The sequence below is a fragment of the Mobula birostris genome, chromosome 16 (assembly GCF_030028105.1).
Source record: "Mobula birostris isolate sMobBir1 chromosome 16, sMobBir1.hap1, whole genome shotgun sequence".
Lineage (NCBI taxonomy): Eukaryota > Metazoa > Chordata > Chondrichthyes > Myliobatiformes > Myliobatidae > Mobula > Mobula birostris.
In genome coordinates, this window is record NC_092385.1 from 73,257,326 (window position 1) to 73,274,972 (window position 17,647).

At 38.4% G+C, this 17,647-nt stretch overlaps 1 protein-coding gene across 1 annotated transcript in view; it reads right to left on the bottom strand.

The window, feature by feature from the left end:
• Positions 1–17,647, bottom strand: part of celsr3 (cadherin, EGF LAG seven-pass G-type receptor 3) — a 359,789-nt gene that overhangs the window by 14,475 nt on the left and 327,667 nt on the right. The window contains exons 28-32 of the mRNA XM_072280082.1: positions 15,849–15,975; positions 12,212–12,331; positions 11,345–11,481; positions 9,272–9,390; positions 7,287–7,460 (exon numbers count right to left, since the gene is read on the bottom strand). Of these exons, the coding sequence (XP_072136183.1) occupies positions 7,287–7,460; positions 9,272–9,390; positions 11,345–11,481; positions 12,212–12,331; positions 15,849–15,975 (677 nt within the window). The remainder of the gene's footprint in view (positions 1–7,286; positions 7,461–9,271; positions 9,391–11,344; positions 11,482–12,211; positions 12,332–15,848; positions 15,976–17,647) is intronic.

Consider the following 17,647-nt stretch of genomic DNA (forward strand, 5'->3'; position numbering starts at 1 on the left):
TCATACACATCCTTGACAAATAAATGTAATTAACCTTCTACCAAAGATACAAACTACAGAAAACCACACTTAAGAAGCCTATTAAAAAGTCACAAAAATGTTAACGAGTTGTCAAATGGAATTTTGTCCACTGGGACTAATGACGTCAAGCTATCAATTTACTACTGGAGTAATTACTTTTACTGGAGCTTTATGGACCACAGAAATTTCATTTTATTGCCTGGAATATTCGAAAAGGCAAAGAAAGAAAGAACTGGTGAGTATTCAATATCAAAAATAAAATGAGTAAAGCACTGAGTAGCAGTGACAAATGATTGTTCATTATTCTGCCATACAAATCAGCAAAGAACAAGATAATCTAATAAACACTCGATATAAGATAATTTAATTGATAAAATTAATTTTGAAAAGTAAAAGGATAAACATTGGACCAGCAGAAGAGCAAGAAATCTGAGGGCCAGCAAACTCCATAAGTTCATTCCAAAACAGATAATACTGGAAATTATAAACTCGTCAGTGATGGGAAAACTAATAGAAGGGATTCTTAGGGACAGTATTTACGAGTATTTGGAGAAGCATAATTTTATTAGGGATAGTTGGCATGGCTTTCTGAGGGGCCACTCAAGACTCATGACCTTACTTGAGTTTTTCAAGGAGATGACAAAACAAATTGTTGAAGGCAGAGCAGTGGATGTGGTGTATATGGATTTTAGTAAGGTGTTCTGCAAGAATCTATTCGGGATATCTACTCTGTGATTTTTATATACAGTATAACTTAGATGAGGAAGTAGGGGGGTGGATTAGTAAGTTTGCAGATGACCCAAAGGTTGGTAATGATGTGGCTAGTGTAGAAGGTTGTCATAGGTTACAAACGGATATTGACAGGATGCATGCTGGGCAGAGAAGTGGCAGATGAAGTTCAATCTGGAGAAGTGTGAAGTGATACACTTCGGGAAAACTGAACTTGAAGGCGGAGTACAAGGTTAATGGTAAGATTCTTAGCTGTGTGGAAGAATAGAGGGATCTTGGGGTCCAAGTCCAAATATCCCTCAAAGCTGCCATGCAAGTTGATAAGGTGGTTAAGCAGGTACATGTTTTGTTGACCTTCATTAGTCAGAGGATTGAGGTCAAAAACCATGAGGTAATGTTACAGCTCAATAAAACTCTGATTAGATCACAGATGGAGTATTGTGTTCAGTTCTGGTCACCTCATTATCGGAAGAATTGGTAAGAATTAATCATAGAGTAGGTTTATATAGGTCAGTACAATATCATGGGCCAAAGGGCCTGTACTGTTCTATGTTCATTGATTGTTTTGGGCAACAACTAAATTGGTAAGAAGCACCAAGTTATGAATATCACATCATCAATCATTTCTGTTCCAAGAGTTCAAATTTGCAATAAGCTTGTGCTGACTGACCAGCTGAGAATTTTTTGTGCAGTAATTAGCTCACTGGGAATGTGAGACTGATTACCAGATTTATTTAACTCTCGCGTATTGAACAGGGTGCAGCATTTGCAGTCCTCTTGTACCCTAACATGAGGATTAAATGGTTGTGGTCAGGACTTTTATATTTCTCCTAACCTTACTTAGCAACTAAGGATGCAATCTATTGAACAGGCCTTTGAGAGATATTTTAGTATCTTTATTCCAGTCTAACGTCTCAAATGCCCCTTCCTCTTCTCCTACATATATTTCAACTGCTGATAATGGCAGATGAAAAGCAAATTGTTCAGTATGAAAATCAGGCCCTGTTTCCACGAAATGATATCTCTACTAGGCAATCATTCCCTTATCTTATTTTTTATAAGTTTGTAAAACTAATTGAACTTTGTTTATTGTCCCAATTACATTTTCCATTCTCTTCTCCTATCAAACACACTGTTTTTTTTTAACTGTAGTCTACACCTAAAATTGTTAATAACCCTTTTAGTATTACTTTAAGTTGGATTTCTTTTGTTATTCAGCAAGCTTTTCCTTAAAATGCCTCAGTTATATCCACATTCTCAGAACCACATTATATCCTTATGGAAAGAAATGTGGTTCTTGCCTGTGGTATTCCTGCTTTGATGGCATGTTATAGCCCACTTATTGATTTTCTGCTCACCTCTATCAGATTGTACTCAAGTCAATGAAATTGGTTTCTTGTCGGACATATTCACCTGGAATTTTATTGCCCTTTACCGGAATAATTTCAGATATAAATCACATTTGTGCAAGCTTTAGATTCATAATTTTAGATCTTTGGTTATGAATAATTGCAGATTTTGATATCAATAATTATGTAATAATCTAATTTATTTAAAACTCTTTTGTGTTAAGTTCTCCCTCTTTTTGTGAGTAGGATGTGAGTCTGCCAGAGAGAGCATTGTATTTCTGTTGTTTCAGTTGTACAAATTCATCAGCTTGTAGGTTAATCTTCAAAGTGAAACTGGTTGCAATTGGACAGTGAAATTGTTGCTGCTTTTAGTTTTTTTGAATTCTCCTGAAACTAAAGAGCAGCTTGTTCTAGGAGCCAAATGTAATTTGCCAAAGTGATTATTCCTTTATGCAAGAGTCATGTGTGTATCAAAAAGATTAAAAGGTTATATGTGCCTGAAACTGATCCTGAACTTGCATCCATGTGCATAAAACATCTGTATAATAATACGTAGTGCAATTTCCAGCCTTTTAAGGGGTCTGCATATGCTTGCGGTAATTTATTTACAAACGATTTTATGTTTCTGGTTGCAACAGTGTTCAAGGTGTTGAGACATTTAATGTCTTATGTATGCCATTGAGTGAATAATGACCTGTTCAGATCAACAATTTAAAAATTTGCATGCACAAAAAGAAAATGCAGGAAATAAATCCTCTACTTGTGTGCTTTTAGAAAACTAAATTCTATGCTGTACACCTAAGTGTATTGCGAGAACACTGAGATCTGGCAATTAGTTCCTCCAGAAGCAAGAGTACAGCCAAATTTTGCTCCCAGCGATCTTGCACTTATTTATGGAAGGCATATTTCCAATTGTAATTATATTGCTAATTTTTTTCTCAAAGCAGCAAGTTAGTATAGTCTTGAAGCACAACAACGTTTAAATTGTTAATCATTCTCAAGGTAGGAAAATCAACAGATTTTCATCTTTCAACATTGAAGGTTATGAGATAGTACTGGACCAAGATAGGAAATCGATGGGGTGAGGGGTTAGAGCTGCGTCTTTGAGGCATAAGTAGCCCAATTTTCCACCTGTTCACCTCATTTTGCAGAAAAATTTGACTGCTACCTTTGGTGAGGTGTGCCTTCTTTACATGAAGCGTACTGCATTCTTTTCAGACAATTCTACAGCCACAGGTTGTTGCTAATTCAAATTCAATCTCAATTTCGATATAATGAAAAACTCTGATCAATGCAATTCAATGGGCACCTTATGTAGAATGCAGTGTCTTTTCCAGGCTCGCACTCATTGGAGAAGGGAAGAGTGCAAGATTCCAAACCATAACTTGAGCCTCATTAATCTTGCTTTGAACAATGTTATTTGGGCATGGTGTTCTTTACCTAAACAAATGCCTTTCCACCTTTTTTTTAAAATGTAATTCCTATCATTTAAAACATCCTCTTTTGACTTTATGTGTTGGGATAAAGCTGAAACAAAAGGTGCATGTATACTGCTCCTTACACAACTAGCGGATCTTCCAGAACACTTTACTTTGGAAATGCAATCTCTACCGTAGCATAGGAAAGATGGCAGTCAAATTGCACACATCAAACTCCTATAAATAACAGTATAATAATGACCAGATCAATTGCTTTTAGTGTCACTCAGGCAAACAGTATGAAAACAGGTCCTATGGCCTATTGAGTCCTGTGCCAATTTACACTAAACCCATGCCCATTTTATTCTTCCCACATTCTCCTCAGCTCCCTGCGATTCTAACATCTGTCTCAACTCGGGTAAATTGACAATACTCAATTAAACTATTCTCTCTTTAGGATGCAGGGAAAAAAATCAGAGCACGTGGAAGAAACCCATGCAGTCACAGGGAGAACATGTAAACCACACAGACAGGACTGAAGGTCAGGAGTGAATCTCAGCTGCTGGAGCTATGAGTTCCACTAGCTGCACCACCCCTGTTTTATTAACATTGAATTAAGGTATAAACATTGGCAGGATATCCATGACGACTACAGCAAATAATCTGCTGGAGGAACTCAGTGGGTTGAGCACATCTGTGAAAGGAGAGGAACTGGCAATATTCTGGGTTGAAACTCTGCATCCATTTAACTGTGTCGAGAATAGGGATGTTTCTCTTCCTAAATATTATTGATTTAACTGTCAGATTTGTGCACTTTATCCAGGCAGACACAGAATTCTAGCTCGTATTAGTCCTGTGATGTAAATGTTTAATATTTATTATTTACAGTACTGCGAAAAAGTCATAGGCACATATATGTAGCTAGGGCATCTAAGACTTTTGCACAGTACTGTATTTGTCAAAGTGGAGTGGAGGATAATTTTGTAAATCTGGTGTGAACAAAGGTTATTGGGAATGGCGATGGTAGAGGACCAGAGGGGTGTGGAACAGGTGGTACAGAACAGGGGTCCCCAACCTTTTTTGCACCGCGGACCGGTTTATTATTGACAATATTTTTGTGGACCGGCTGACCGGGGGGAGGGGGAGGGGGAGGTAGGGTTACCAACGGACAAGTGTAGCAGTCAAATACATTGTGTTTACCCCGAGAAAGACTACCATGATCACAAAGCCTTACGTGGGCACCTGTGTGCGCATGTGTGATGTGTACGTGCTGATTTTTTCTCTACAATTCGTTTTTGACGATTCTGTTCAGTGAAACTGCACTGTACATACATTATTTCTACTTTATATAGGCTGTGTATTTATCATATCATTCCTGCTTTTACTATACGTTAGTGTTATTTTAGGCTTTATGTGTTATTTGGTATGATTTGGTAGGTTATTTTTTGGGTCTGGGAACGCTCAAAAGATTTTCCCATATAAATTAATGGTAATTGCTTCTTCGCTTTACACCATTTCCGCACAAAAGGTTTCATAGGAACGCTCTACCTTAGCAGGGGAAATATGGGACAAGGGCGGTCTCATATGGGACAAACCAATTTAGCCCAATGTACGGCAAATACGGGACAGTTGGCAACCCTGGGGGGGGGGGGCGCGGTGTTAATCACGACCGGAATATAGGTGATATGTCAACTATAAACTATAAGTGGCTAATACACTCAATTTCGTTTCTAAAAGGGTTTATATTAAATATACACTGCATATTTTCCTTGCATGAATAATATGATAAATAATTAATAATTTATAATAATAATAAATAAATAAATAAAATAAGTCACTTATAAGTCAATAGTATCATAACATTTTAAATAATGTTTGGATATTAAACACACAGCACATATTTTCCCCGTACGAACATATAAAATCATTGCAACACATCAATATCGCTGAATCGCTGGGTTTGTTTCCCTGCAACAAGACAGTCCCATCGAGGGGTGATAGGAGACAGTGATACTCGAAGGGGGTTCCTTATGTCCTGTCTATTCCGCGATTTAGTTTTCATTGCATTCATTACAGAAAACTCCGCTTCGCAGAGATATGTTGTTGAAATTGGAAGCAGCGTTTTTAGTGCTTTCGTGGCTATCTCAGGATATTCAGCCTTGACTTTGATCCAGAATGCCGGCAGAGATGTGATGTCAAACGTACTTTTCAGCTCGCTGTCATCTGCAAGCTCGAGGAGTTGATTTTCTTCCCGTGCTGACATGGATGACCTCACGTGCGTTCAAATTCAACAGTGGGCGTGACAGGGAATGAGGAAAGGTGCACCTGACCCATATCGCCAAATCATATCGTTTCCTCGCAGCCTGGTAACGCATGCTTTGCGGCCCGGTACCGGTCCGCAGCCCAGTGGTTGGGGACCGCTGGTATAGGAGGAGTGCCAGGGGCGAGGGGTGGCAGGGATGTAGACACACCTAGCCCTGAGACACCAGGTAAGATCATTTAATTCCAAACAATCAGTTTATTGATCATTATAGAATGTCTCTTCCCACTCCTTCCCCTCACCCTAACCATGACTCACTCTCAGTCCACAATAGAGACTCACTTCAGAGTCAGGTTTATCACTACTCACATACGCCATGAAACTTGTATATTTTTGTGGCAGTAATGCAGTGCAATAAATAAAATTACTGCATTACTGTGCAAAGGTCTGAGGCACACTGTATAATATTATATACGTTACGTGTATGTCTAAGACACAGCACAGCACAGGGAGTACGTACAAAGTACCCAGAGAAAACATACATATTCCACAGGGAGTACGTACAAAGTACCCAGAGAAAACATACATATTCCACAGGGAGTACGTACGAAGCACTCAGAGAAAACATACATATTCCACAGGGAGTACGTACGAAGCACTCAGAGAAATCATAATATTCCACAGGGAGTATATAGAAAGACTGCTTACAGAGGATGCCAGGAGTGAACTCCGAATTCTGACATTCAGAGCTGTAATAGCATTGCACTAACTGCTAGACTACTGTGGCCTGTTGGCCTGCTTAAAAATGAGAAATCAACCCAAAGCTTGCTTACTGTTCATGTATTTATGGAAAATGGGACTATGTTACGCAAGTGTTATTTGATCTCAGCAGGTAGTATTTTCACTTCTTTAGGTTTCAATTTGGGTTCTTTGCAAGTGTTCCAAATCTAAAGGATATATACTGCACTGGACTGGATGGCAAACCAAAGAGGTGTGTCACGAAGTCTCACCCCCTAAGCAACTTCATTCCATTTAACTTGGAGTCCTTAAGATATATGAGCAGAATTCGGCCAATCAGCCCATTGAGTCTGCTCTGCCGTTCCATCACGACTGATTTATTATCCTTCTCTAACCCATTCTCTTGCTTTCACCTATCAACTTCCACTTTAAATATATCCAATGACATAGCCTCCATAACGGTTCTGATGCAAGACAAAAATTATTCTGCATCAATGGACTTGCATTGCAAAATGCTCCAGTTTAACAGTTGCATGGATGTAAACAAGATAAAACAAGAATAGTTTCCCAACTCACATTTTTATAGGGAAACAGCATTCAGATATCACCTGTCAGCTCTGTATTCAAACTCCAGTCCCAGGTGAACAGAATTCCCATGAAACACCAGAGATGTTTATCAGATTTTATTTTCAGTCATGCTTATCAGTTGAAATTAACCCCACTTGACTTGGATCTGATAGTTATGCATCCCTCATTACTTATTTTACATACCTTTAGGGGTTGTATGCAGGGGGTCAGTAAGTAATCGTTCGCTATTTGCTGCACGCTTAAATCGCCGTGGAAACCTCCCACGATATCGTTCATTTTCCTCACTCTCTGACGATGCTAAAGACAGGCTACGCTCCTCGTCCAGTGACAGGTCACTATCAGTTTCAGAATCATGGTCTGTGCAGAGTCAGACAACAGAAATTTTTAGCTTAAGTGACATAAAGTTGTGATCTATTGTGAAAGTCACCAGTGGTAGGAGAAGTTTCAGTCCTCAAGACCCCATTAGAAATTACTGCTGCAGAGAATAATTATGTGAAAAATTATGTTACAGGAGCATCAAAACTAAAACCACAAGGCTACTAAACAGCTTCCTCCCACAGGCAGTCAGACTGCTAAATAGCTGCTCTACCTGACTCTGCTTTGGACACTTTTAACTTGCACTGGACACTTATAACTTGATGTGGCTGTTGTGTTTTACTATTTATTGTTGCGTTTGTTATGTTATGATTGCACTGCTCCTGAGAAATGCTGTCTCATTCTGCCCTGCAGAGCTGATGTACGGTTAGAATGACAATAAAGTTTATTGAATCTTGAATCTTGAATATGTGATGATTTATTTGACAATTCACCAATAATTAGCATTAATCTACCGACATGGGCAATAACTTGCTACACTCTGAAAGGGCAGACTGGAGGTGCACTGTTGTCCTAAAACATACACATGAAAATTTATTGATTCAAAATGGGTCTTCTTGTTCTTATTTTAATGATTATCTATCACTGGACTGTAAGTCACACTTCTGAGTTATTCATCCAACTGACTCAAGGTCAAATTTCACCAAAGTAGTTTCAGAGTTATAAATTTAGATTGAACATTTGCAATGGTAAGATTGCTTCATAAAATTGTCAATTTGTCAAAATTAATGCTTATCTAATGTACCTGGATAAGAAACTCAACGCTCTTATTGGTTTGACTATATGCTACTCCTATGGTTGGCCCTCGAGATGGGAAGAAATGCCACGCATCATTTAAAAAAAAATGTGCCTGGGGGTCAGATGGACTTTGTAATCTTAAACCAAAATGCTTGATATTGAAACTATTCTGCTCATATCCTGGCAATTGACATTAGCTTTAGCAAAGGCAGGTTTCTTTAGTTTTGTCCTTGTGAGGCTACTGGAGTGATAAGGCTATAGCGAATAGTCTGCATGGCATTTTTATTCCATTGACACAGCTAGTGAAGTCTGCCAGCTGCTTTTATAGCAAATAATAACGATGTAAACTTGCAGGCTGGAATTGTGTTCCAGTCCTATCAAGAATAATCTGTAGCATCCACTGCTGTGTGGAATCAAACTTTCTCTTTGACCATGCTTCTTCCAAGCAATTGATCTCTCCCCCCGCCCCACATGCATAATAATGTCAAACAAACAATATATCAATATTTTCAAAATTCAAGTGGCTTTGGTGTGTGGGCAGAATATCGATCGTTACATACATGAGTTTTCTATCTTTCCACTCAAAGCACATATGATTCAAAACATCCCAACATCAGCAAACACGAATTATTTCCATCAGCAAATCTACCGCCAACGTGGCAGAGTGAAATATTATGTTAACGAATGTGACATTGCATTAATGTAACATTTTGGTGTACAAGAATAAGGCAAGATTTGTTTTAATGTTTTCTGTTTTAGAATTTAAAGTTCTCATGCAAAATTTTTCCCTTCAGGAAATTTAATGAGTCAGGTAATCAATAGACAGATCTTTTGTAAGAAAGAGTTTTGGCAGTTTGAATGAACTTTTATTGTTTTTGGGGTCTTTCTCTTATTAAACATGATCAGGCAACATAGTAATAACTCTATGGGCAAATACTAACATGATTAATCAATATATGAAAATTCCAAACTGTAATAATGTTCATTACTGTGCAAGCATGAAGCCCATTGAAAATAAATTATGGGCATAGAATAATAGTTTGTAACAATCTCACCTCCTCCTCCACTTGCATCTTGTGGCCGATGAAACATTGCAACATCTATATCAGTGGGCCCAGTATGACCCAACAAGGTTTGATCTAAGGCGGAGCCCTGTCGTGCCAGCAAGTTTTCTCTAAGGACGCAAGGAAAGAAATGGAGTACTAATAACAAGACACAAGTCTGCATTTCATAAAAAAACTTGTATATTGCTTTTAATACTCATGTAAATTTGGATTAAAAATGAGATTGTACAATCATTTTTTTTGAAAACCATATTATACCCTTCAGTTTAAGATAGAGGGCTTGGTTATTGACAGGAAAAGTGACATTAACCTTGTTCTGGAATATGCAATGGCTAATGGGAAATTATATTTGGTTGTGACACATCTTTCTGTTAAAAAAAGGCTGCTGGCAGTCTTGTGAAAAATTACTGGTTAATGAATAACTGGGCAAAGCTCTGCAAATTTGTGCTCAAATGGAATAATGTTATGACTTTGAGTGGTAATGCAATGATCTTATATCTGAAAATACATGTGGGAATTTGACCACTTCAATGGAAATGGTTATCTGGACAACCCCAACCTCTAAGTGTACTGCTTCCAAAATACCCAAGTGAGGAACTGCAGATGTTTGAAATTTGAAATAAAAATGACAATGCAGGAACATACTCAACAAGTTATGTGGCATCTGTGAAGAGAGCAACAGATTTAAGGTTGATGATCTTGCATCAGAGCTAGGAAAAGTAAATTAAAAAAAGACAGAGAGCATGGTTGGTGAGAACAAATGTAATGGGACAGAGATCAAGAGAAAATGGGAGACAGTTTGATGTTGCCTGAGAAAGGGTGATGACCAGGGGTGCAGTGCTAGCCGGAGCACGTCTGGCACCTCTTTAAGAAAAAAGCCAAAATAAACAAGCTAATTAATTAGGTGCCGCCCAGGGTGATTTGAGTATGTCAGAAGCTGCTGATCTCCTGGGAATTTTACGCACAACAGACTCTGGAGTTTACAAAGAACGGTTCCAAAAACAAAAAAAATCCAGCGAGTGGCTGTTCTGTGAGCGAAAACATCTTGTTAAATCCACTTGCTGGATTTTTTTTTTGTTTTTAGCGCTATTCTTTGTAAACTCCAGAGTCTGTTGTGCGTAAAAATCCCAGGAGGTCAGCAGTTTCTGAGATACTCAAATCACCCTGGGCGGCACCTAACTAATTAGCTTATTTATTTCGTTTTTTTCTTAAAGAGGTGCCGGATGCGTTCTGGCTAGCACTGCACCCCTGGCGATGACAGTTTGTTAATACCAACTGGTCTGCCTAAAGCAGGTGTAAGCTGAAGGAAAATGGAGGAAATGGAAAAATCAATGCTGGGGCTGTCAGACACAGAAAACAGCAGTAGTTGGAAATCTAAAATATAAAAAAATCTGGAAAAGTCCAGAAGTTAACATTTCAGGTTTATGACTATGCATTCAAATTGGCAGGTTTGACAACCTGTAACTTTGGTTTTCCTCTTTTCACAGGTGCTGCCTGACCAGCTGAATTGAACTGCCTTTTTTTTAAACAGCCTTTCCTTGTTATGAATAAACGTTTCCACCAATGCTGTCTGACCTTTAATCTTTGTTCCAGTATTTCTGTTTGTACTTTACAACTTCTTCTGGAATGCAATAGTCCAGAGCTCCTTATTTGATGGAGGGGGGGGGGAGAGTGGAGGTAACTCTCTCTTTCTCTCAAAATGGGAGAAGTTTTCACAATACATCTGTGACGTAATTGAGTCAGTTATGCTTTTGCAGTATCCATATCCTGTTTGCCAATGCTTGCAAATATTGCAGGCAGAAGTTCAATTTTGATTCTACCAAAATAAATATTGTGAAATTACGACCTTCTTTTCCATTTTGCCAGATTCTAATTGGTAGCAGTTCAAAGTTCCATGTTCAGATTGGAGAGGGCCGTTTCTTTTATGCAAAAGTTTCGGTACAGTGCAAATTAGATATATATTGCCCTTATAGACAGTAGCTGTTGCTTATAGGTGCTAGAATTAATTCTTTCCCTGAAATCACCCTATTGTAACCCATTATGTTGATTTCCCAACACACATACCTGAGAAAGCCAGGTTGACTGGAGTGGGTTCGTGCTGACCGGGTAGTGCTCACTGAAGATATCGTTGATGTTCCCAGTGTTATCCGATGCAGACCACTCTCTTCAAACAATGATGTGTTATTGTATGGGTGAGAACTCTAGGAGTAAATTGCAGTATATATAAATATTGGAAGTTCACGGGATAATTCAGATATAATACTTAACAGCTCATGAGGAGGCATTGCTTTAGCCAGAGGGAGGTGAATCTGTGGAATTCATTGGCACTTACTGCTGTGCAGGCCAAGTCATTAGGTACTTTGTGGATGTAATACAATTACAGCTTGGGCATTAGAGTTTGGAGTAAGTAAGGAGTCTATACGTCCTCTCTGTGGAATGCATGGGTTTTCTCCGGGGTGCTTTGGTTTCCTCCCACAGTCCAAAGATGTACGAGTTAATAAGGTAATTGGTTATTGTAAGTTGTCGTGAGTAGGTGAGGGTTAATTCAGGGGTTGCTTTGTGATGCAACTGGAAGGGCCGGATGGGCCTATTCTGTGCCGTATCTTTAAATAAATAAATATTTAAAGCGGAGGTCGATGAGTTCTTGATTAGTCAGGGCATCAAAGGTTACGGGGAGAAGGCAAGAGAGTGGGCTGAGGGGGATGATAAGTCAGCGGTGATGCGATGACGGAGCAGACTCAATGGACCAAATGGCCTCATTCTGCTCTTGTGTCTTATTCCAAACTTTCTAAAGTGTGTGATTCTAATCAATGTAGGAAAAAAAAGGAAAGTATAGTCAAAAATACCAACAGAGACTGAGAACCATTTCAGAGACTTAATATTATTCCTGTTCACTGGGATATCCTTATTACCAAACATTAGGCTTTTTACCGAGAGTTGAGGTGCTCGTGTTGTGTCATCACTCTGGTTTTTCTTCCCAAGGCAAACTGATTTCCAAGCTTCCTGTACTTCTTCATTTAAGATGCAGAACAAAATGAGAACAGCCAATCCCTATGGGAGATTGGGAAGAATTACTGTCAACTCAGACGTCCATTTATCTTGCAGCAGGGTCACTTATTAGAATCTTTTCCATTTTAACTTTACAATGAAATCCTAAATCCACTTACTTAGTGGAACTGTCAGATGTTCCAGTGACTTGTTAATGAATGTGATGAACTGGATTACAAGGATTTTGGTTTATACTGATGTGGTTTATCAAGTTTATTCTGAAGCTCACTTACAATATAGCCGTCACTGCAGGTTGTTACTTAAGACTATTTTAGATTCATTTTTAGCTCTCTTTTAAGTATGATCCTTAATAATTAGGCATGAAAACAAGTGGGTGGATGAACTAAGAACATACAATGACTACAGAATATCAAGAAGAACAAGTTTGGGATCAGGATTGTTTTGGAGAAACATGGCATTAAGCTACTCCAAACTACAAGTACTAGCTAGTGAATGGACACGTGAAAGAACCTTCTCAATTACAATATTTAAAAGCATATCCTGATAGCTAATTGCTCTTTTGCACCAAACTTTGATAAAACATTAAGTTTTTCTTGTAAGAACAAGAGGTCTATATTCACTTGAGTTAAGAAGAACGACGTGAATTCTTTGAAATTGATGACACTATTAAACAGATTATTATTGAGTGGATGTGGATGTGGTGAGCCTACTTTTCCTTACTCCAAGTCTAGATCATTGTCTCCAGATAATAAGGTGGCCACTTAGGACTGTTTCCTTTTTCAAATCATTGTGACTTCTTAAGAACTTGCTTTCCCAAAGCCCAGTCTTTCAAATTCTTAAGAATAACACTGCCAAATTTTTGGATGCCAAAGGGAACAAGAACTGTTAGGTTCAGTTTCAGAAAGTTTCATTTCAGTTTCAATGTTGCAAAAAGAAAAATTGAGATTTGATCTTATTCAGCTATATTTCTTTTAATCCTGTGTTTACAATACATGCCTAAAGTGATAAAACAGTATAATTGAACAACATTTAACAAAATAAAGCTAAAAGATCTGAGCACCTTTATACTACCTCAAGGTTGATTGAACTATTTACAGTCTATTTTTATCCATTGTGGAATTCTCCGTCTCAATGTAGGAACGAATACATTTTTGGAAAGTTAGCCACATCACTAACTCTAATTCATACATAAACATTTAGTTAGAACAGATTAGAGATTGGTCAAAAGGACTTTTAGTTGTTTGTTGTGAACTTGTTTTTGCAACAGATCACCCATAATTGAAACTAGTGAACCACAATATGTGCCCTGCTCATGTTCCGTCTTGTGAAACCTTGAAATACAGAGCTGGAGTTAACACCTGACGAACATTTCTAGTAAAAAATTTTTTTTGGGGCAGCAAACAAGCTAATGTTACTGGTATTTTGTTGACATCTTATTTTCCACCACCCTAATGTTAGTGAGATTTTGAACATACAGCAAATATTAATTTGCTGAAGAAATTAGTTTTACAATTGCCACAGGACTGAATTTTCATTCTTTGTTGACTTGTACTCAAGTTTCAATCTACTTCTAAGGTACTTCTGGTCCTAACTACTGCATTAAAAATTAAGAATGCATTAAGTTCCATTGCAGAACTTACATATCATGTACAGGACAATCAAGCACACGTAATAGATTTATTGAATAATTTGGGATGATAATCTATGTATTCATTCTACCATTGCTATCATTTTCCCAGCATTACACTGGGAAATCTATCAAGACAGTGTGATTTGAAAGGGGCCTGTGGTGTTTTTTTTTAATTCTTAGATGATAATAAGTTTACCTAAAATAATTTCAGGTTAGTTTTAATTTTTCATTTGGCTTCAGGCATTGCAAATTAACTTTATCATTTTTTTTTAGCAGTTTTAAAAATGCTACTTCTTTAAATATATTTGAAGGTCTTGGTAGCTTTTGCTAACAGCAAAGTTAGGGCAGAGTTTTGCCAGTGGTCAAAGTTGTCAGAAATTTGTTGAAGGCAGGTACTCCTTACTGTGTTGCTGAAAATTCTTCTGTTGCCCACCTAAATGCTGAGTGGCCCCCAAGAACAGGTGCAAAGAGATGGCAGATAGAGAGCGGGGGCAACCGATGAACACTGGGCAATCAATAGAGCATCACTAATAGAGACTACTTCAGATGACAGGACAACACAAGTATTGTGTTATGTACAAATTCTTAGTGGAGTAACAATCCTGCAAACAATATTAGAATCTTACCAGCCATTTAAAAAAGTTTATTTTTCATCCTTCTGAGACACATGATCAGGAACAGTGACTATCAACACTGCTTCTCTCACACTCAGATATCAGCACTGGAATGTTTTGTCTCTGATATCTGTTGACAGAAGTAAAGGGATCTGAGGAAGAATATGTTTTTACACCCAGAGAGTGGTTGAAATCTTCCTGAGAAAGTAGTGAAGGCAGGTATTGTCAACATTTAAATTGGTGAGATTAGAACTACAGGTTATAGGTTAAGGGTGAATGGTGAAATATTTCAGGGGAACCTCAGGGAGAATATCTTCACCCAGAGTGTGGTGCAAGCGTGGAATGGGCTGCCAGTAGAAGTGGCGGATGCAGGTTTGATTGCAACACTTAAAGGAAGCTTGTATAAGTACATGGATGTGAGGGATACAGAGAGCTAGGGTCGATGGGACTAGGTAAAATAACAGTTTGGCATGCACTAGATGGGCTGGAGGGCCTGTTTCTGTTCTGTAGTGCTGTATGGCTCTATTTGGCCACTCGGCTTGATGTCCCATTCAGTCAAACTCTATCTTGATGTCAAGTACAATCATTTTCACCTGATCCCTGGAATTCAGTTCTTCTTTGGTCCACGTTTTGAACACTGCTGTGTTAAGGTCTACAGAGGATTACAAAGGCAAACTTGACTGTGGGGATTGCTGTACTTTGTACTTCTTCTGTGGTATAACGAGTTTCACAAGTATGATTATAAAGGCAAGAGAAGGTAAATATGTGAGATTTCTTTCCCTGAAGGATATTATTCAACCAGGTGGAATCTTAGCAATAATTTTGTTTTATGGTCATCGTTGCAGCAACAATTTTTTAAAATTCCATGTCTATTTAATTATAGTCTCTCACCATCTTGGTGGGATTCGTATTTGTGTCTCTGAATCAATAGTTCAGAACTCTGACTGATGGTCCAGGATCTATACAACATTATATCGCTATACCAATTATGTTTTACAATATTCACAGTGTTGAGGATATCAGAAGTAATTGTAAATATATTGTTACATAATCTGTACTGTGCAGGTAAGCACCAGATGAGTGACTTCAATTTTTGCTTGGCACAGGCAGGTATTAGAAATATGGATTCTGCAATACAAGATACGGTGATGCTAGTCTACATTCACTTCAAATTCAAATGTTACACACAATGTCAAAGAAACAATAAAAACTGAGTTACACACAAGACAACCTTACACCGACTCATTGAATCCTATCACTCAGACTGGTCATATTAGAATACTTTACCATGCAGTTAGTGAGAGTTAGTGTTTACCTGAAAACAGCAGAGGACAGTGTAGAGGTAGTGAAAAACAAGGATGCTGTTGTTGACAGCCATCAGCCCAAGAAGCCATGTGGCACTTGCGATTAGCAGCATAATGAAGGCGCTTCGTACTGTGGTACTGGAGAAATAGAGAGAAGCAGAGAATAACCTACACAACGAGACAGAGCAGAGGAACAACAAAGCTTGTTGGAAGCAACAGCACACCTGCCATTGGTTATAACAAAAATGTGTAGGGTAGGGGTACTGGGAAAAGAGGACAGAATTGTGTGCAGGCAAGGCTCAGATTAGGCAACAGGACAAACCCAGCATTATTGGTATGATATAATTTGTCTGAAGTACTGTTAATAAGAGTAATACATTTTTTTTAAGAAACTGTTTAAGACACCTATTGCATATTTGCCAAGAAAGCAGCAGAGTAGACGGTTATTTTACACACTTAAGCTCAGAGCCTACCTGACACTCAAGACCGACTCTCAGCACATTCTTGTTAGCTACTCAGATTCAAGCATGATGGCAAGGGAAAATTATCACTACAGCTTTACCACAAGGATACATTCTAGAATGCAAAGAAATTACATCTGAATCATGCCTCCTGATAGGGTAGATTGTGATCACAGATGCAGGTCATTGCTTAGGACAAACTGATTCGTCCTCCTGGCTGGTGTACGGACTATAATTGGGAGAAAAAGAGGAAAAAGACACAGATAAAAGTTACTTCTTTGGGGATAAAAGAGGAAAATGAAGGACCCTGTGGTTAACAACATCTACTCACAGAGGACTGGTAAGATTGCCGTTTTTGTAGGGCCCAGGTTTAATCCCGGTGTCCCAGTTCCTCATGCGTCTGTTGGCAGCCCTATGCATGTAAACTAATGTAAGGCGTGGGCAGATATAAAAAAACACCTGAGTTTTCTAAAGGATTTTGCTGGGGAAGACACTTCACATTGTTGAATAACTGAACACTGTATGGTTTTTTTGAGAAGAGTTTGCATGATTAAAAGTCTTTTGAAAAAAAAATTCCCAACTGAAGAAATCCATTTTTTTTTTGGAGATACTGATCGGAATAGGTCCTTCCGTCCCTTCAAGCTGCACTGCCCAGCAATCCCCGATTTAACCCACACCTAATCATTAGACAATTTACAATGACCAATTTACCAATACGCCTTTGGACTGTGGGAGGAAGCTGGAGCACCCAGAGAAAATCCACCCATTCCATGGAATAACATATAACTCCTTACAGATTAAACTCTGACACCCCAAGTTGTAATAGCGTCACACAAACTGCCACACTACCTGACTGGTCATAATCATCTCTCTCTCTAATAATCATTTACCAATCGATATCAGAGAAATTTCTGACTTGCATTTCTTTTAACTTTTATCTTTCATGCTTTGTTTTCCAGGCCACAAGGAGAGACTCTGCATCGGAAATATCAAAGCAAGAGTTTGGTTGTTTATTAGTAATTACTTAAGATAAAAACAAAAGATTCATGGTTGAAGGGGAAGCTAGTCCTAAAATCTAAGTCAAAAATTTTTCACTTATCTGATCAGCCACAAGCATTCCAGGCTTTGAATGGATTGTGTAGCTTTTGCTGTAGAGTTTAAAATATCTTAACTATGACAGGAATTAATCTTAGACCATAAGACCTACGACACAGGAGCAGAATTAGTCCATTTGGCCCAGTGAGTCTGCACCGACATTCAGACATGGCCGATCCTTCTCTCCCGACTCTCCAGTCTTCTCCCCTCACCTTTGACGCCATGTCCGGTCAAGAGCTATTGCCTTAAATACA